Source organism: Chaetodon trifascialis, chromosome 11 (genome assembly GCF_039877785.1).
Source record: "Chaetodon trifascialis isolate fChaTrf1 chromosome 11, fChaTrf1.hap1, whole genome shotgun sequence".
NCBI classification, from domain to species: Eukaryota; Metazoa; Chordata; class Actinopteri; order Chaetodontiformes; family Chaetodontidae; genus Chaetodon; species Chaetodon trifascialis.
The window spans coordinates 5043800-5065232 of NC_092066.1; the positions used below are offsets into that span (position 1 = coordinate 5043800).

General features: G+C 45.4%; 1 protein-coding gene across 1 annotated transcript; it reads right to left on the reverse strand.

Moving 5' to 3' along the window:
• Window positions 1–2455: 2455 nt before the first annotated feature.
• Window positions 2456–20530, reverse strand: LOC139338754 (zinc finger protein 91-like). Its single transcript, XM_070974011.1, has 10 exons — window positions 19863–20530; window positions 17921–17988; window positions 15589–15867; window positions 13954–14517; window positions 9868–10635; window positions 8158–8957; window positions 4997–5270; window positions 4679–4743; window positions 3718–3811; window positions 2456–3628 (listed from the first exon to the last, which is right to left on the reverse strand). Exons 1-10 carry the CDS (start codon window positions 20444–20446, stop codon window positions 2583–2585), a joined length of 4542 nt encoding a protein of 1513 aa, XP_070830112.1. The 5' UTR covers window positions 20447–20530; the 3' UTR covers window positions 2456–2582.
• Between the last annotated feature and the right edge of the window lie 903 nt (window positions 20531–21433).

Sequence of the window (21433 nt, forward strand, 5' to 3'; positions counted from 1 at the left end):
CACTGTTGTCTAAATATCACATTACAGCAGCAGACAACAGGTGCAGGAGACAAGGGTGTCCACATACTTTTGGCCATATAATGCACACTGTATCCACAGATAGATAAATCTACACCAATAAAAACCTACAAAATGGGCCAAAAATGCCTGAAGGCAGATTTTTCCATTTAAGCACAAGCAGCAGGTTCAGCGCAAGCTTCCCTGAGTGAGAGTGCCAACAAATAAATGTGGCTGCTGCCCACAGCTGCCCTCTGTGAGAGGAAACACATCACGACAGCTGACATTTTTACCGTCTGTTTGTCCTCCACCTTATCAGCCATGTTTACCTCCCTTTGTCCTCACTGTCCACTCAGTCTGTGACTCCAAACTCAGCCTGTTCCCACCTTCTTACCCACCGTCCCCTTCCTCTCCCTCCTCCAAAAAGAACCAAAGAAAAACATTTTCCATGACGCTGAAGCCACACAGTTTACGGTCGTAGAAGGTCATGAGAATTTTACGAGCGGTCTGATTTACTGCGGCGAGTGAGCGCGTCCAGGTGTCTGCGGGAGATGATGCGATTGGCTGCAGAGCACGAAGGTGGAGCGAGGTGAAGGCTGTGCGCTGTTCACACACGCTGACGAGCCATCAACATGTTCACCTCTGACAGTACAAAGTGTGGGCCGTTCAGCACGATATGCAAACTATGTTTAACACGCGCCTGTGGACGCAGCGTCCGCTTCAGAAGTTGCTCGTTTAAGCTCTTTCACACGTCGCTGTTATTTCACTTTCTTTTTGGGATGGCGCTGACTTGTTTGGCTGCTTGCCAGAAAACAAAATCTACCTTTCCACCTGCGCTGTATTCTTTGAATGCTGGTTAACGCCTGGATTTCACAAAGGATGCAGCAGCTCATTAGCTCATGAACAGCTGCTGTATTTCAACAGAAATCTTTCATGAGAAAGATGAGCAGACTGAGTGGACGCCCCCCCGCCTTCATAAGAGGAAACCATTAACCTCCACATATTAACTTCCTCCTTAAATGACTGTGCGCATGCTTGCAGCGAAGCTCAACACACAAAAAAGTGACAGAGCGACTGTCGAACGTGTCGGCTCCCCATTCAAAAAAAAGCTGACAATCTGGAAAGACAACTTAAAAAAAACGCCCATGACTGCAGGACACACTGTTCCACAGCCGTGTTGATCCTGTTCTGACTACCTGTGTAACCCTTTCACCACCAAACCGAAGCCGTGCTGATCAGCAGGTACAGTCCTGACCCACATAAAGTGTGGAAAGCATCCTTAAAACACAGGCTGAACATAAAAGAGAACATCAACAACACTTTCCTACGAGGACTGAATGGACAGTGTGTCCACAGGAAGTGAAGCTCACAGCATCCAGCAGCCGCGGCCTCGCCCAACGCCTCAGTGCTCCAGTGTTTCTGCTCTGCATGGTGAGGAAAAAACATCACAAACTGAGCAGAAGACAACAGAGACAACAGCGGGACGAAGTGCATGAATGCACAGTAAAATGTGAGCGTTGTGAGAGGCGGTCAAAGCGCCGAAGATCACAGCGAGGAGGCTGCGTTTACTTTTTCAAACAGGAGCTTTTCAGCGCGAGGCCTTCCCTTTCTGCACGGAGGTGTTTTAAAGGATGAGTTACGCTGCCCTCTGGTGCCGTCATGAGGCCAGACTGACAAAACTACAGGCTTGGGTGAGACTCACTTGATGGATTAATGAGCCGATTTATTAGCAAGTTTCTATAATCAGTTAATCATCATTTATCAAACCATTGACTGGATGCAGCTGTGAGGATTTTGCTGCGTTTCTTCCATTTCAGATGAATGTAAATTGTACATCTTTGGGTTTTTGCTGCAGCTCATACAAAGCAAGTTATTTGAGGGTGTCAAATTTGGCATATTTTTCAGGATTAGAAATGAATAATAAACATTAGTTGCAGTGCTGAGTACCAACAGTTTAACTCAAAGCAAGTTTAACACAAAGCGTGGAAACTGCTGCTGCTTTGAACGATCCTTTAATATAAATGATAACAAAGGGCAAAGGATACATTTTATGGAAAAGTCTGACTGGAAACATGAGTCAGGCAGGTCTTTACAAATGCCGGCTCTGGCTCGGAGCAGAAGCCCTCTTTCGACTGTAAAAAGGACGAGTTTCTGGGAGTAATGAGCGTCTTGTGCTTCTACAGTTTCAGTGCTGAGATGAAATAAGGCATGTTTCTACACGAGGAGCTGAGGTGAAGTTCAGCGCGCAGCTGACTGTGAGAGGAAATCTGCAGGATCTTTTTTATAATGACTCCACATCTTGGACCTAGTTTTTTTTTTTTTTTTTTGGGATTTCTAGCTTTGGAGGCATCTTCAAAACACTGATTTATGTGAATTCTGTTGCAATTCGGTTTTAATAATTAAAAAGAAGCAAAACTGGATGGAGTTTGCATAGTAAAATATGCATTAATATACAAAGTCTGTGAGCAATGCCGCATGGTTATAAATCTGGACCGTAAGAGCTGCCACTCCCTGGCTTTTTCATTTGGTTTTGAGGGTCGTTTGTGTCTTTTCACCTGAGCAACATCCCGTCAGACGTCTCCACCTCAGCTGTACGTGTGGATGATTCTGTGCCGCTTCAAGTGGTGCATGAGGATGAAGGTTTTCCCGCACAGCGAGCAGCTGTAGGGCCGCTCGCCGCTGTGGGTGCGCTGGTGGACCCTCAGGCTGCTCTGCTGCGTGAACCTCTTCCCGCACTGGCCGCAACCGTACGGCTTCTCGCCCGTGTGCGTCCGGTGGTGGATGCTGAGGTGGGACGAACACTGGAAGTTCTTGCCGCACACCGTGCACCAGAACGCCCGTTTCCTCTTGTGGCTTTGCTGGTGCAGCTTGAACTGGTGCAGGCGGCCGAACGTCTTGCCGCACTGTGAGCAAACGTAGCCCCGCGCCATGCCGGACAGAGCTTTGTGGGGGGCGGGAGAGGGGAAGCTGTTGGACGTGAAGGCGGACACCGGTCTGTCTCCAGCCGCGGCCTCCCTCTCAGGATGCTCATCAGGCTGCCGTAGATTCGTGGCATGCGAGGCGTTTCTCTGCGAGTACATCTGCTCCTTCTGCCTGTCCTGCTGCGGCGGAGCACCCTGAGGTTGAAAGCTGGACGACTGCGGGACGTCCTTCTGAAACTCGCTGTTGTAGATCCCGTTACACGGCCTCTGATTGGACAGCTGCTGGACACTGGCCGACTTGGGGGTGTTAGAAACCACAGGAGCGTCAGTTTGGTCCGGGAATGTGTTGGAATACTCCTCCACAACGCTAGAAAAGTCAGGAAAACCAGCATCGATGTCATTGCCTTCGATTATGGAAGACCACAGCTGATTCTCGCGCTCATCCATGGAAAAGTCAGCAGCAAGTTGAGTCTGCTTCCCTGCGCTGTGCTGACATCCATCCTGACCGAATCCGGATCGGTCCTCCTCCTTCTCCGTCTTCACCGTGAACTGAAGGCCACTGATGTCTCCTGCGAGATGACCAGAGCTGTACAAGTCACCGAACTCCGAGCTCTTCTGCCTGGCGACCTCTGAATGACTCAAGTGACGGCTCTCCTCGAGCCGCTGGCTCTCCGGGGCGCTCGCTGGATTAGAGTATTGCAAAGCAGAACCTGCAAAGACGGGTGTAAAGACAGTCAGGAGGAGCATGCGGCCATGGGTTGGACTTAATTCCTGCACAAAATCCAGTTCTTTAACTCACCAATGGGCCCAGCGGAGTCGCTGATCCACAGCGTCTCATCTGGACTCTCTTCTTTAATCGTGAATGAAACGGCGGCATCTTCGATCTCCGGAAACTGGATCAAGAGAGGATTTAAGAACAGGAGAGCGCAGCTTTTTATGAAATGATCGACGACTCATCAGTGCATTCAACCGGCGATGGCAGACTGTTTTTGTCCACTTGGGGGCAGCACCAACTGTAAACAACACTGACATGCTATCACCTTTGCGAACATGCTAGCAAACTCTCTAATTTACACTTTATTAATAAAAAAGATATGCAGCGACATTATCTTTCATTCTGAGTCGTGTTTCGATCCACCTGGCAAATGCTAATCCAATATTCGCTCTCCTTTTAGCTCAGTTTGCTCTCCACCAACTCCATCAAAGGAAACGCTTTAGGTGCTAAATTCTCCACCAGCTAACGGCCTTTTTATCAGCCATTTGCGCGGTTCTGCGCAGGAAGTGCACAGCTGGATTTCACAAACTGGAAGCGAAACTGATGAGAGCGGATTGAAGACTGAAGCAAATCAGTAAAGCTGCAGCAATAGAAACAAAACATGAGCTGAAAGACGCTAAAAGAGTCCAGAGAGGTGAGAAGAGCCGCAGAGCGAGGTGATTCGTCTCTGTGGGTCCGTCATTAGCAGGATGGGAAGTCATTTCATCAAGGGATGATATAAAAATATCACTAATAGAGCAGCTTTAATTCATCATGAGTGTGTGTCAGTGCTAATTAGACAGATGCTGGACTTCCTGCTTGGCAGCCCTGGGGCAAACATTTGCTGCTGGGCCTCTATAACACCATTTATACCCTCTCTGAGCATTGTATTCAGACATCACCACAGTCTAATTTGGGGCTTTGGGGGTGGTCTGCACCCAACATGGTGCCCGCATGTTCCTGAGTGATGTGACATCAACCAGAGTGTGATGAAAATGAAACAGACCTTGATGTCTCCTGTGGGATGCGGACAGTTACTCCTCACATCAGTCCCTCTGTCCATGTAGTTTTCTGGTGCAGAAAAGGAAATAATGCGTTTACAAAAGCTGGACCAAAGTGAAATTCAGCATGTTGAAGGAGGAAATGAGCCCATTCGTACTAATAAGGTATATGAATTAGTGTAAGAATGCACAGCATTGTCACAGCGCTGCCTTAAACTTAGAATCATGCAATCACAGCTTTGATGCCTCTACACTAATGAACAACACACTCATTTAGCAGAGTCGTCAATTAAGAGCACAAACGAAGCAACTGAGCGTCTTACCGAAGCCGCGCTGCAGCTGTGCGTTTTTGTTCTCCATCATCAGTAATTTCCGTTTCAGCATCTCATTCTCGCTTTGCTTTCGGGATATTTCGAGATGCAAAAACGCACATTTGTCATCGACTAGTTTGGATATCTCTGTCACTGCTGCTTTAACCAAAACCTCCATTATTGAGGACAGCTGGGTTTGAAAGGGAATGCACGTCGCCATGTTAAATTCATGCAAAGTAATGTGTGTGGAAAAAGCAGAATTAAAAGGTCTCTCTGCGCACGGATTCTTTTAAAAAATTGCGACAACAACCGACGCACTAGAAAATTTCACATCCCTGTGTCCCCAGCTAGCTGCAGCCTTTTCTTCCGTGTAGCGGAGGGCTTTACCGTAAGAACGCCAGTAGAAGCGCAGCGACATTTCCACCAACAAGGAAGAGACGAACAGGAGCGCGAGAGGAAGGCCTTCACCTCTGTCCGTCATTCCCCGCAGGTGTTTCAGGTCAAATTAAAGGTGACTTACCTTTGGCAGTCTATCAGACGACTGTGCAGCCTTAAAAGCAACGTGTTGCTCGACGTTTTGGGTAAAATTAGCTCAGCCATCTTTTCAGGATCTAAACACAAAAATGGTCAATTAAAAATATATTAAAATACACCTGTTCCTTTTAAAAAGCAAATTCACACTAGCAAGTAGCTCAACATTTTCTCAAAGTTTTTAAAACTAAATTGTAATTAAATTTTCACACTAATGCATTCATCAGTCCTAAAAGGCTGAAAAGGTCAGTTACCCACCTGAAACCCCTTCTGCAGAACAAGCAGCCTTCATTAACCTTCATTAACCTATATAAGATTGATTAAAAGTATCTAAAATGCATACACCTATAAACTACCATTTTAATGGCTTTAGACAACTTGATTCTGAAAGCCTGTGATTTGTGACCCCAGATTTTTTAATCTAATTTGGGGGGTCCCTCAAGGATCCATACTGGGGCCTCTTCTGTTTAGTGAAGCTCAAACAAGTTTACACCTTTTCCAGGAAACCCAGGAAGAAAAGGAGGCAAGGTGAGAGAAATCACAAAACAGGAAGGATTTCACATTGAACAGTCGTTTATTTACACCCATCAATAGAAAAATAACTTCACTCAAAAAATTTAGGAAGATGAATTTATTTGAAAATACAAAAAGCTGAACAAAGAAATCAGATTTATTTTATTATATCCGTCTCTTCAAACGTAAACTTATCTCTTGTATGATGTGATAAACTCCTGCAAAGGTCACGTGATGCCGGTGAATCATGCTACGGATAGTTACTGATCTTGTGTAGTAAAGTACTGGATTAAAGCAGACTGAAAACACTACAAACGAAAGAAGAAAAATCATTACAGGAAGTCGATTTTGACAGTTTTGAAAGGCATTCAACACCGCAGCGGCAGGCTTAGGGATGTCATACCCACATGAAAACTGTAGGCACTCCTCCCTCTGTACTATGAAGGGTTTGTGTCACTCTGTCGTCTGAGTTCTCGCAAACTATTTGAATGACACCTTCAATCCACCCACCTGCTCCGAACAAAAGCAAACCGCACCAATCAAAACAACGTACTCCAGCCAGTTTAATGGCTTATTATGATAGTTTTCCATGCGCAACGCTGAACACTGGCTGGGTAACTTTTTCACTTAATAAATAACAAAAGGTAACAACAACAAAGACGGTTCACTTTTCCAGACTCTTGATGACTCATAGTGACCCTGTGTATCACTGAGGTATTTCAACATTAATGTACTGTAGTTCCTTCCCTTTCTCCAACAAAAGTGGGAGATTTGAAGTCTTCGCCTGACCCAAAAATGGTAGCATTTGCTTTAAATTTGCCTTTTAACAGATTGAACCAACTGAATAGTGCGCTTGTCAAGACATACTTGTGTGCAGCTTTGAAGGCAGCAGTTGTCTGAGGTGTGCAGCACGTTGAGGGTTCGTTCAGTTCAACTCAAAATGAAGACGCTGAGCATCTGTCTGAGAATTCTTAACAATGGCGTCAAAAGGCAGGACCCTCACTGCATCCTCCTCAGGAGAAAACAGGTATTACTCCATGTCCACATCAGAAAAGTGTGTCTCAGCACAGCACAGTCAGCAGTGGTAGAACCTCTTGTTATTTATTATTACTATTGATGAAACTGATGATTTTCCATTTTTCTTAATAACAGTTTGACTGAAAAGAGAAGAAAAACGTCCTCTACTTCCACTGGATAAATCCACGAGCTTTGAGTTCTGTAATTTGCTCTAATTTGTCACAAAGTACATTTACTCACGGAGTACAAATTTGAGGTACTTTTACTTTCAGTTTTTTTCTTTTTACTTCTACTCTGCTTCATTTCAGAGAGAAATGTTGTGCCGTTGACTCCACTGCATTTATCTGACTTAACTTTTGTACCTACAAAACCACACGAAGAGCTTCTAAACCTTTTTGTTATAAAAGAAACAGTTTCAATCACCCGATTGACAGAACATTAACCGTCATTTGTAATTTAACACTTAACACTGCTTTTCTTGTAAACAATTTAAATAATTTCTTGTTTAATGCTTTGAGGTTTCTTATATTATTTGGACAAAACAACACTGTGGAGGTGTCACTTTGACGATTATGCTTACATACTTTGACTTAAATAACGCTTTCAATGCAGGACTTTTTTGGTACTTTTACTGAAGTAAAGGATATGAATGCTTCATTCATGACATTTTGCACATATCACAGTGAATCCTGGATGATGACAACACGTCGATTTGACTCCAGGAAATTAAAGCAAGAATGCAGAAAAAAACCTGATGTTTGTGCTGCGAGAATGAGAAATGAAGTGGCTGCAGCTTCATGTGCACCTGGAAATGGCCAACCCTGTTTGGTTTGCCCTTCTTAGATATGAAGTCATTGTGGAAGTCGCTCTGCAGGCCAAACCTGAGCAGCTTCAAGCAGGCAAAGAACAGCTGCGCTCGCTGTGAACGCCAACGACGCTCAAGTGCTCTCAGACATTTTTGTCTTTACTGCAAATAAAAAAAAACAAATGCCTTTCGTTCCTTGGCTTCAGCTTCTGGAAGAGCGTGAGAAAAAAACCCTGTGATGTCGCCTGGTGGAGAATCCCGTCCACTATATTCCCTCTTGTGTCCGTTACAAATGATTTTATTCCACGTGCAGCTTCAGATGCAGCTCCAGGATGCTCATCTGATTGAACATCTTGCCGCATATCTTGCAGCCGAAGGACTGCTCTGTGATATTTTTACACTGGTGCCTCTGAAACAAACTGAAGCTATCAAAGCTCTGCCCACAAACTGAGCATATAAAGCAGTTTTGCCTGACGCCGTCCTCGCCACACTTGTCTTGATGGTGGCCTGAGGCGGTCACATTAAATTCAAACACAGCTCCCTCGTGTGTCCTGTCGCTCACCACGGCGTACTCGTTCACAGCCACCTCTTGTGTGATATGTTGATCTTGCAGCTCGGGCGCTAGAGCCATATCGCTTTGTGACGGCATTCCCATCACTGAATACTGATCGTCACTCATCATTTCGTCCTTTTCTTTGTGGTCGAGGAAACACAGGTCTTTGATCGGTGAGGTATATCCCTGCTGCTCGCCGGCCGCTCCAGCAGCAGGACTGAGGTGATACTTGACATCGTGTATAAGCACACAGACATTTTGTTCGCCAGCGGCGGCGCTCTTCTCCATCCCAGACGTCCACAGCTGGCTTTGGTCCTGTGCTCCCGTGCCATCGCCAGCCCCCGCCTGGCTTACAGGCTGAAAATCCTCCACTTTCGGCTCTAGCTTCACCATCACGGTCTGCTGCTCGCCCACCGGCTCGCTGTACGTGGCGCCTGGCAGCGGTTCTTCTAAAGCTGACGGTCCGGTCTTGGGTTCTCCCAGGTTCTTCAACAGTTCGTTCTCCGGCATTGTAAACATCAGGTGATGTGCCTCCAGCACGTCGGCGTTCTCCCCTTTTCAGAAGAAGGAGGCAACAGAATTAAATGAGCAGCTACTCAGCTACAGTTGCAGATAAAGTTTAGGCTACACTATTAGCATTAGCATTAGCATTATGCTATTTGTAGAACTGCACTCCAGTGGTGGCTGCGTTGAATGTTAAATAACTCCCAAATGTCAAAATGTGTTGAGAACAAATTTGCTAAATTCAAAACATGTTTCTTTCAAATGAAATATTCTGCTTTCAAAAAACATGTTTTAACAGGGCAGCAATAAAACAAATGATTATTTCATCATTAGTTTGTGCTTTTATTGGATCAGCCTGCTGCCTACGTGTATTTATGCTGACCAAACTGATGAGTTCTATTAATTATAGATGGTGATTTAATTTAAAAAAAAAAAAAAAAGACAAACTAATTGAATTTGATGGATGACTTTATTCAAACTGAGGATTTGGTTTGAGGATTTTTGACACTGAAAAGCTCAACAGAAGCTTCGACTGTAATAGTAGGAATAATAATAGTTAAATAATAGTTTTATTTATGCTATTGTTAATTTAGGGTTTTCTCTCGAGGAGCTCCATTTAAAGACATTTAGAAGATATTTCTACCCAGCATTTTGTAAAATCAGCTGTCACCTTTGGACGTAGTCAGTCTTTTTCTTGCTAAGCTACGTCGATGAAAATTCATTGAATCCATCTTCTCAAATGTGAATGTGAGCTGGTTTACTTGGTTTCAATGATAATAAAATGAACATTTTGCTTTCTGGACTATGAGTTGGATTTAATATATGGCTACTTGGTCTTTAGGAGAACATTGGGCAGTTTTTTTTACTACTTTCAAATAATCATGTTAATAATGGTAATGATGGTTAGCTCCAGTCGCAGTCAGGATCTGACCTGGGGATGACGCGTCTCTCGTCTCTTACCGTTCCTGTGTGTCCTCATGTGGCCCTTGAGGCTGCTCTTCTGGTTGAAGCACCTGCCGCAGATGTGGCAGCCGTACGGCTTCTCCCCGGTGTGAATTCGCAGGTGTCTTTCGAGGTGGCCGGCGCGCTTGAAGATTTTGCCACAGTACGAGCAGACGAAGCATTTCTTTGGTTTGATCACCTGAAAAGACCTGCTCGCTCTCTGCTGGTGGTGATCCAGCGTGGCTCCCGCCATGCCGTGCAAGCCCGCTTCACTGGATATCATGAGCGTGTCTGAGGAGCCGTAAGGCGTTTGGGAGATCATGCTGTTTTTGAGTTCCTCGTACGGTTTCCCCGGGAAGGAGAACGTGCTGCCAGAAGCCTCGCCTGGTGGTGGGAGTAACTGAGCGACACCCGGGAAGGACGCCATGCTCTGCGCTGAGCTGCCGAGATACTCTGTGCCGCTGATCTCTGCGCTGTTTTGTCCTTGTAATCTGGACATCCACTGCTGGCTGTCTCTCTCAAATGTTGTGAAGCTCTCACTCAGGCCGTCCGCTCCTTCCACTGGCTGCTCGTTTCCTCCATGAAACAGCGGTTGTGTGATATTCTCCTCTGCGGGCTCAGATTTAACGTGCACAGGCGTTGGGAGAACGTCTTTACTCTCAGGTAAGCCGTCCTCGGCATTCATCTGGCCCCCTTCCTCCGGGCGGTGAGCATCAGGACGTGGATTCATGTCTGCAGTCTGCTTCTGATCACCCACGTGGATCTCAGCTGGTCTGGGCAGAATACCTGTTTGTAGAAAGAATCAGTCATCAGATGAATTTCTACCCACATCTACAGAGAGAAGCCAAAAGCTTTTTACCATTAAACTTTAAAACATATGGTGCCGTCATGGACCAGACTGAATGAGTGTAAAACCAAAAAACAGAATACAACCATTTCCAAACAAACTGTTTACAGACAACAGTTCTACAAAGTGTTCCTGAGCTCATGTATTAATCTCCTTTATCCAATCATGTGTTCACAAAGTGGTGAACCTCGCTCCATCCTCCTTTGTGAATGGCTGAGTCTTTCCAGGACGTCCCTTTCATACCCAATCATGATCCTCTCACCTGCTACCAATGAGCCTGTTTACCTGTGGAATGATCCAAACAGGTGTTTTTGGAGCGTTCCACATCTTTCCCAGTCTTTAGTCCCAACGTGTTTGAAACGTGCATCAAATCCAGAATAATCAGATTTGATTTACAAAAATCATTGAAGCCGATGGGAGAAAACATTAAATATATCGTCTTTTCAGTTTATGTCAGAGAGGATTAGCGAGTTATCACATTCTGTTTTATTTATGTTTTACACAGCGGCCAAACTTTCTTTGGATTCAGGGTTTTGGTCAACCGTCCAAATTAAACATTCTTCACACAAACAACATTCCTCATATCCAACCAATAACTTGTCCGTTGCCTTATAATCATACCAGTTTATGCATTTATTCCCAAACCAGTCAGCCTGTCTGTTTACATCCCAGTCTTCCCATGACCTTTCCAAACCAATTCGAACCCTTCTGTCAGATAATCACAACAGCAAACATGCACCATAACGCTCCCCTCTTCACCACTGTCTTCGTCACTGACTGTCTCTTCTCTCAGCAGCATCATTTAGTTGCACAACAGTCTTTATTGTCATGGTGGTCTCTGCTGGTTTAACTACATACATGACTTAAATGTAGAAACTGTGACGACTCAAAACACTGTTTTACAGCTGAGATCGACCATCTTGCCTGGAAATAAAGGCCATGAAGATTGAAAATCACCCCTTAAACTTTTTCTAGTGTTGAACTCCAGCAGGGCGGTGATTGTAAAATCTATTGTGATTGGCAAATTAGGCTACTGAGGTTCGTTTACGTAAAAGTGAGGAAACCAGCGAGATGTGCTGACGGAAAAATCCCGACACTAAACCATCTGAGGGGAAACGTGTGGAAGCAGTCTGGATTCGACAGCCCAGACGGAAAAACTGTGGTCGGCCGTCGTTTGTTTTAGCTTGATTTTTGGAAAAACTGACTGTATCCTGTAAAGTCGCGAAGAAAATTCGACGTTTCTATGCAATGAACCCAAACTTTCTGGAGCAAAAGCAACAGAGGCGCCATTTCACACAGCGAATGACAGCGACTGTTTATCTGGTGTGACAGTGAAGATGTCATCCACCAACTCGAGGGAACACAGAAAGAGGCATCACGATCTGGGTGGCTCACCACCTCCTCTAAACAACTTCCTGGGGAAAACCCAAGCAGAAACCCAATGTGACATCACCCGCCGGATTGTGAGCCACCATTTTGAAGCCTCTGGTTTGGTATTATGGCCATCGCCATCTTGGCTTAATGGAGCCAGAAGTGACCATATTTGTACAGGGTGGAGCTGGGGAGGATACGCATTGCTACGCCTCTATCCTGACTGGATCTGACGGAGGACTCGCCATGGTAGCAGCTTGTCAATCACAAGGTAGCCACTCCCTAAAGCACGCCCTGCTTTATTGTCTATTTTATTCAAGATGAGGCCATAATTTACAAAATGAACATCATGCTGTGTTGAAGAAGACCTGGAACATGAGATTGAGGCCATGAACTCATTAAGAAAGTTTATATTCAGGTAATAAATCAAGTGAGAAGTAGGGTAATTTTCTCATAAGCTTACATACAATCAGACTTCTTTTGCAACCAATGGGCTCGCCCCCTGCTGGCCATCGGAAAGAATGCAGGTTTAAAGCACTTCAGCTACCCAGAAGCTCCATCCAATTATTTATACCAGGGGTGGGCAAACTGTTCCACAAAGGGCCGCTGTGGCTGCAGGTTTTCTTTCCAACCAATCGAGCTCACAGTTTGACCAATCAGCTGTCTGAAGAGTGAGATCAGTTGACTGAATGAGTCATGTCTGGTGTGCTGCCGCTTGGTTGGAAAGAAGACCTGCAGCCACAGCGGCCCTTTGTGGAACAGTTTGCCCACCCCTGATTTATACCATCTATGGGAAAACCATGAGAAGATTTACTTTGTTCAATCTGCCTGCAGCCAGTGGAGGGTGTTGTTGGACAGACGGGGGCACGTGTCAAACACAAATGACCTCTAATGTAGCTTAGCATTGTGCTAAGATAGTAAAGCACCTGAAGGTGATTTAATCCTTGCTGCATGGCAATGAACGTCAGCGTTATTATAGTAAACTAAAACGGAAATTATATTGAAAATAAGCAGTGAAAAAAAACTGAAACTAGCAAATAAACCCCGAAAACTGCAATCTAAGCTGCAGCTGCAATCTAAAGGTCGAAACTAAACTACAATAAAAAAAAAATAATGCGAAATTCAGTGAGACATGAACTGAGATCTGACCCCAGTGATCAAAATCCAGCGAGCGTGGCCCTGGGAAGCTGTGAGGATGTGAAAGGCCAGTCTCAGCCAGGCGAACGCAGCTGTCAGCGGGCACTTTTAAGTCACCATCCCCCATTTACTGTCGTCTGGCCGAAACCGCACACTGTAGTTTTCCTCTCCTTACTGTGACACCAAGGAATGTCACAGCCTGAGACTTCCATCTGTGAACTGAACCGGGACTCCAGGACGGAGGACTAAAATAACACGGAGAAAATGCAGCTAGCTACCGATGTGTCAGGGAGACGTGCAGGACCCTCAAATTAAGAGACAAATTTATTGCTTCACATGCAGTAATTTAAAGGTTATTCAAGGTCGCAGGGACGTCGTTAAGTTATATGAGCTGGAATCACAGAAATAGAAATGCATGATGGCAGAGAGTCAGTGACCCCAGGCATCTGAGGTTTGATCTCCCATGACCCTGTGAGCCTGACCCTAATCCTGCCATCCTGAAGAGTCCTTGAACAAGACCCAATCCCCAGCAGCTCCACAGCTTAAGGTCCTGACCATCTGAGCACATTTATTCTCAGACACCCATCAACAGACTAGTTTTTTAACTTAGCGCACGGGGCGACAACCTGCTTTGTTTGTTTCTCACTGGCGTGTAAACTGTCCTCGGAGGACAAAGTGCTTTGTTTGAGGGAAACTTCTTGATTTCTGTCTGGCTTAAGCATCTTTAGACAATGAGATATCGTACTTACATCTTCTGTGAATCTTCATGTGCTCCTTCAGGCTGCATTTCTGATTGAACCGTCTGCCACATATCTCGCAGCGATACGGTTTCTCTCCAGTATGGATCCTTTTATGCCGCTCGAGGTGCCCGGCGCGCTCGAAGTATTTACCGCAGTACGGACAGATGAAGCCTTTCTTAAACATGAGCCTCTTGGCCGTTCTCCTCCGTACCGTGTTGTACGAGTTACGATACTGACCGTAACCCAGCAGCCCGCGGCTGGACGGGCTCTGCTGAAACCCGCCGGGCGCCGCCAGCCCGGAGTCCAGAGACGTTTCAGGGAGACACAACAAGGAGTTCTGCCCTAAATTTAAATAATCGGAGCTGTTGCGTCCTGTCTGAGCTTGCGTGGTCGGCCTCCACGGCGCAGTGTCTCTGTCATACAAGGCCGGCCGGTCAGGCTGTCCTCTGGCCTCTTCACTGCCGTCTTCCACAGGTTCACATTTCACCTGCACCTCAGGTATGGACAGGCTGTCCTTTTCAGCGTGCATCTTCTCAAGCAAGGTCCTCTCATCACCAACGTCACTCTGACTATCTGTGGAAAGGCGGTGACAGTCAGAGAACAGTTTCAGTCACTTTTCAAGAAAAACAATAAATGTTTGCTTCTTAAATTCAAGGATTTGCTGCTTTTAGTCGTCATTGTGGATAGTAAATGAAGAGTTTTTGGGTTTTGAACTGTTTGTTGAACACTTTTCAATTGTTTTTGCCTTTTTATAGACTGAATGATTCATAATGAAAATACTCAGCAGATTAATCGATTTATGTGCTGTGTTGAACTTGTTAGCAAACAGCTGCTTATTTACTCATCCAGCAGTCACAGAGGAACATTATCCTTCACTCGTAAGACGGCGCTTGTGTCCACCCAGCAAACGTAAGTCCTACATTAACTCTTTTAGCTCTGTTTTTGGTCTCCACCAACTCCTGAGGTCAATATCTGGCTCTTTAGCAGTACTAACCTGCTAACTGTGTCTGTGGATTTTTAGTGCTTTTCCAAAGAAAACAACATTATGTGAGTGATGAGGGACCACACTGCAAAGCTACGAGCTAAAACTCACTAAAAAGCCCTGTAAAGCCAAGCAGAGCGGCAGATTTATGTGATCATTATGTGGGTTCATCAGATTGTCGCTGTAAAAAATGAGTTTGTTGCCCTGTACAGTTTTGGTAATCCTATTGGAAGGAATTGAAGTCCAACAGACATCATAAATCTATCATCATGCATGGATACATCCCTGATGCCTCTGCTGTTATTTGTTTCTAATAGTGATGTTCAGTGCAGACTGGACAGCTGATACAGTCCTGCTGACACTCAACCACCCTTGCAGCACTGTTCATAAACCTGACGGAGATCATTCAATGTGCAGGTCAAGCCCCCTGCAGACGGGCAGAGCTTTGCAGAGATGTTGAGGTGAACAGGGCGGTGAAGCACCACTCCTCAAAGGTAAACACCAAGGTCAGAGTGCCGAGAAAACACAGATCTTTGCGTTTCCATCCCTGTGCCCCTCTGCGCCCTGGCGTCCTCCATCAGTGTGATGGTAAGCGGCTGTGTGCGGTGGTGAGCGGTCACTCAGATCTGCTCCGCGCTGTTTGGGTCAGTGTCAGCTCTCACCGTCTCTGCCGCGGGGGTCGGGTCTCTGGGTCAGTCTCCCCTGCGCCGATCTCAGCTCGTTGTGCAGAACCTCGATGTTGTTCTTCAGCTTCTTGATCTCGTTTTCACGCTGACACATCTCCAGCCGCAGCACCACCACGCCATCCTCCACAACTTTGGCGATTTCTGCCACGGCTGCTTTGGACAGGGCGTCGATGACAGAGGCGATCTGAGCCCGCAGAGAAACGCTGCTCAACATCATGAAACACACCGCAGCGACTTCTGCCTGGCGTGCTCTTTACGTGTACCGCTTCAAACTATCAGCAGCTAAACGGCACAAAGAAAAAAGGAGACGAAGAAGAACGCAGCGTTTCAATTTACGGAAGTGATGACACAAGTACCGTAAAGACGCGGAGGAAGGCGCAACGCACATTACCGGAGCATTACCGAGATTAAGCTCATTCCTCTTAATTTAACCAACAAACATTTAAATAATAATAATAATAATAATAATAATTATAATAATAATAATAATAATAATAATAATAATAATAATAATAATAATAATAATAATAATAATAATAAACCCATCCGAGCAGTATCAGTTCACATAATCTTAAAGTATTTTTACACCTCAACCTCAACCAACAGTCTTGCAAACTGTCCTATTTTAGACACCATGTAAGAAAAGTCCTGAAACACAATGACTGGAGCTTGAAAACCATCACCTTACCTTTTTTGGGCCCTATTTCCTATAACAAAATGTAATTTACGTCTTCAGAGCATTCAATCGTTCGCAACTGGACTTTGTCAGTTTGTCTTAAGACATTTCGCCTCATCCGAGCAGGCTTCATCAGTTCATGCGCATCAGACTAGATAGGACAGCTCTTGTCTAATGAAATGGTGTTAGATTCAAGTATTTATCCTCTAAGTGAGGCCAACCCCCAAAACCAAGGATGGTATCACTCTATTGTGAGGCAAACGATCCCCCATTAAGGCCATTTTTTATTTTCAGAGGTAAATTTTTGAATTTCTTTGGAAGAGATGAATGCTGTCCTTTCATCTCTTCCAAAGAAATTCAAAAATGTAGCCTCTGAAAAGAAAAAACAAAGCCATTCACACATGGCTCAAGGAGCCTCCCAATGACAAGAATGGGACACTAACGAGGCAGACGACTGTCGTTGCACCCTACCCCGCCTTAATGTGGATCGTTTGCCTGATACCATCCTTGGTTTTGGAGGTTGGCCTCGCTTAGGATAAATACTTGAACCTAACACCATTTCATTAGACTAGAGCTGTCCTATCTAGTCTGATGCGCATGAACTGATGCTCAGATGAGGCGAAACGTCTTCCAAGACAAACTGACAAAGTCCAGTTATGAACGATTGAATGCCCTGAAGCTTACAATGACCTGGATGAATGAGAATATTCACAGGCATCAACTTACCTTTTTCTGGCCCTTTCCCTTTAAAAAATGTCATTTAAGTCACTCAGTCATATTCATTAACTAAAAATATGGTAAATTCATAATAGAAGCAATGACAAGTAAGGAAAAAAATCTGTAAAAATTATATGTAGGACTTGTTATTCATTAAATCAGAGTTGGGGAAAAGTACTGATGTCCATACTTACATTTAAGTATTTTTACTCTCTCTCTCTCTACATATATGTGCACACTCATGGAAAAGCCTCAAATGTCTACAGACACATTTAACAAAATGCAAACATGAAAACTTTATGTGTGTAATCAAGATGTGAAAATTACAAAAAATAATTTTAGATTAAATACACACTCTGCTGTTGTCTGGTCACCATGTACAGAGGTATTTTTAAGAAGAAAGAAAGACAAAAATCCTGTCCACACGCTCTGTTTTAAAAGCAAATCTCCATCCAACCCTGTCAGGAGCACGATACACCAGCAGGTGGTGATACAACCCCAACCCTAAAGCCAAGTTGGCCAATCAGAAGCCAGGGAAACACTTCAGCCATGACTTTGCTCTCTGACTGAAATTGCACAAAACTAATTGGAATCATCAGTTTGTGTTTAGGTCAACATCTGGGCGACGTGGACACGAGAGGACAGAAATCTGTCATAGTTAAAATATCTGTGCCTTTGGTTAGATTAAAGGAGACCTGAAGATCATCAGAAAATGATTCCCTTTGTGTCATATTGGTTTTTGTTGTTGTTGTTGTTTTCATATTAATCATCAAGTAATGCCTTGTAAAGGTCCTGGCTGCCTGATTGGGGAGTGATTAGAGCACTGTGGGTAATCTTTCACATCAATGAACAGTCCTGCTTGATGGCAATACTGGATTTCTACTAACTTTGCGATCAATGTGACGACACCTTTACTTGTCAGGTGTTTCTTTGGCTGGATTAGCCAAGAGGAGACCTTCTTGTGTACTGGTGTCGCAACCCAGCTCGACAAAGGGGAGAACACGCAAGAGCTGTAACTGAAAATATGTTTATTTTACATCATTATAAAGGTTATTTAGACAAAGAAAATACAACAAAACCAAACAGGGGAGGGCGAGCGCTGCTGGGTGGAGGAGTCCAGCGACGGCCGGACCCCTGGTTCGGCTTCAAATCAACAAAACAGACACAGACAAACAATAATCCTGGGACACAACGCCCCGGCCCAGCAGCCCTGGATGCTTTAAGGTCCCAAGATGCAGAACACTGTAGCACAGCAGCAAGACCAGACAAAGGAAGTAGCACTGTATGTTTAAGATGATAAATCCACAAGACAAAAACATGAACGCATGGACCGGACACGGACAACGGTCTAATCCAAGATGGCCACAACAAGGCCCGAGCTCCACGCTAACTCCTTCACTATCTGACTGGTCTGAACATTCGTCTTCAGGCAGATACTTGCGGTGGGTAATTACGCACCTAATTACACGCACCAGTGCTTAAATGACCACACAGAGGTTTGACAAATGCTGCTCTCTCTTAACATCCACAACAAGCAGACAGAAGTCAAACGGCCGACCGACAGAACAGAAGACTGCACGGTTCTTACCCACAATGCTGAATACTGAAGGCACTTCAACCTACACTGCTACAAAGCACCGAAACTCATTTAAGCATTTGCAAACCATCCATCCATCCATTTTCTACACCGCCTATCCCTTTTGGGGTTGTGGGGGGGCTGGAGCCTATCCCAGCTGTCAACGGGCGAGAGGCGGGGTACACCCTGGACCGGTCGCCAGTCGGTCGCAGGGACCAAAAACCAAACTGGTCACCAGAAGACCTACCGACCATTCTTCATTTGTCCCACCAGAGCCGGATTTAATCTTCATCAAACAGGTTTGTGTCAAAGACGGCGGCGGCTGCACTTCTGTTCCACACATACGAGGGTATTTTTTAAAACAATGCCTTCTTTGTGTTTTGGCCTTTTGTCCACACACGAACGCAGTTTTAGGTCGCTGAAAACGGAGCTTTTGGAAAACCCCTTCCAGGACGAGGATGTACAGAAACTGTCTGCAGTGTTGACGTGTTGCCCGGGAAAACCGAACTTCTGGTTTGTGACACATCGTCTCCTTTGTCTCTCACGCAAAGGCCGGTCATGTCTTCACCACAGCAGGATCGAACCTCTAGTTGCAAGCCGATAGTAGTTTTCAGGCTTCTGATTGGCTGACGTGGCTTTAGAGTCATATCACCACCTGTTGGTTTGGCACGCTTTGACTGCTTCCTTTGTGTGTTTGCATATGAAGTTTTTTTTAAAGAGTGCAGGCGAGGAAAAACCCTGTTATGAAAATACCCGTGTACCTGTGGACTGAGCATTCAAAGCCGGTGGTTTTTCCTCCTTCGTCAAAAACAATCCCATCCACACAAGCTGGGATTTAAAACAACAGCTCCATTCATATGAACACACAAAGGCCCGAAACTGCGTTCGTGTGTGGACGAAAAGCCAAAATGCAAACAAAAAGCTACGTTTTCAGGGGTGTGTGTAGATCAGGCCTCAGTTCACCTGCAACCCAACACAACAGGCAGCCAGGAAACATCTTCCTGGGATGTCACAGTCACTGCACCATGCACAGGGGTGAATCCAACACCTGACTGAGAGGAAAACAAACTGACAAATGAAAATGAGTCTGCATTTCCAACTTCTGCAGTACACTGGTCTGAACTATCAATAAATACAACAATCCTGTTTTCCCTCGCCCGTTCTTTGAGCACTGCCATCATCCCGACTCATTAAATTAAAGTACACTGATGAGATACTGTAAATAAGGGCTTGTGCAAACTCTCCTAATCAGTGTCACTGAGCGCCTCGGTGTCTGAGCGCTATCTTCCCTTCAGATGAATCTCTTGGTGCATTTTGAGGTTCCCCAGCACAGTGAAGCTTTTACCACACTGCCCACAGCTGTACGGCTTCAGCCCGCTGTGGAACCGCTCGTGCCTCAGGCAGTTGTCCTGCCTCGAGAACATCTTGCCGCAGATTTTGCAACTGAACGGCCTCTCGCCCGTGTGCACGCTTTGGTGCGTCTTCAGCCGGGTCTTCTGGGTGAAAGATTTCCCGCATTCGAGGCACCTGAAAGGTTTGAAGAGCTGGTGTGTGGCCTGGTGCTCCTCCAGCTGAGACAGGCGGGGGAAGCCCCTGTTACAGACCGAGCAGATGAACAGTTTCTGATTCGTCCTCCAAACGTTCATCAGCCTTTTCGCTCTCAGGTTGTTTCTGCTGAGGATGTGATCTTGGGAGTTTGGTCCTAACGAATCTGCTGCAGACCTCTGTGCATGTGGCTGCGCTAGCGATGGCCCGGCCTGTCGCGAAGCCGACTGCAAGCACTCGTCCGGATGGACTGCGGCGTGTGAAGCTTGTCTGAAGTGTTCATCGTGAACAGACTCTGAGGACGTACCGCCCATGCACATCGGTCGAACCTCTACCTCTATTTTTATAGGCACATTTAAGGGATCGTCTGCAATTTTCTCTGCGTCAGTTGATAAAGAGTCGAAGGAACTTTCTATATTTCTATGAGCGTATTGTTCAGCGTGAGGAGAGAAAATCTGCATCGCAGCAGAGCTTTTCTCAAACATGCTGCAAGCAGGTGGAGGCCAGATCGGGTCGCCTCGCTCCGCCGCCTCAAAGCAAACGTCTGCTGCTGCTGCTGCTGCTGCTGCTGCTGCTGCTGCTGCTGCTGCTGCTGCGCTGTCCGTTGTTTCCTGGGCGGTAAATTCATCTCCCGGCTCGTGTTTGAGTGCCGGCCTCACGTCTCGGCTCTCCTCTGATCCATGCCACGGAGAATCGACAGTCTTTGGCTCCAGATACACGCCGCATGTTTCCTGATCCTCTGTTTTGTCTGCAAGAGACAGAAAGAAAATTAAAGGTGCTCATATGTCAGCAAAGCAAGAACACGGGAGATGCAAAAAAGTTTTCACGCTCGGCTGCAAAATGCAACTAAGTGCAATGGAAATGGATTCATGGCCTCACTAACAGAAACGTCATATTTCTATCACGTGTTCCACTGTTAGAGGTTTGACTGGTGACACTACATTTGCATGGGAAGTTGGCTCGTCGCTCATTAGAACAGTACAACCCCATGGCTATTTAGTTAACGTCTTTACTGGTCCACGTCTGGAAGAACATGACAGAACCTGTTCTGAACGCTCGTTAAAAATCTGATGGTAAGTGATTTGTGGCATCACAACTGGTCTGGAAACCAATTCTGGTCCAAAATTCAACTTAAACAAGTGTGACGTGGATTTTATTGTGGAAAAACCATATCAGACACAAATTATCATTCAAAGTAGAGTATTTTATTTACAAATCAAACCATGTCCCGAGGAGATCTTTAAAATCGAGAGCTGAGGTGAATCAGTCAGTTGATCGAGTGAGATTTTTTTCTGTTTTTTTTTTTG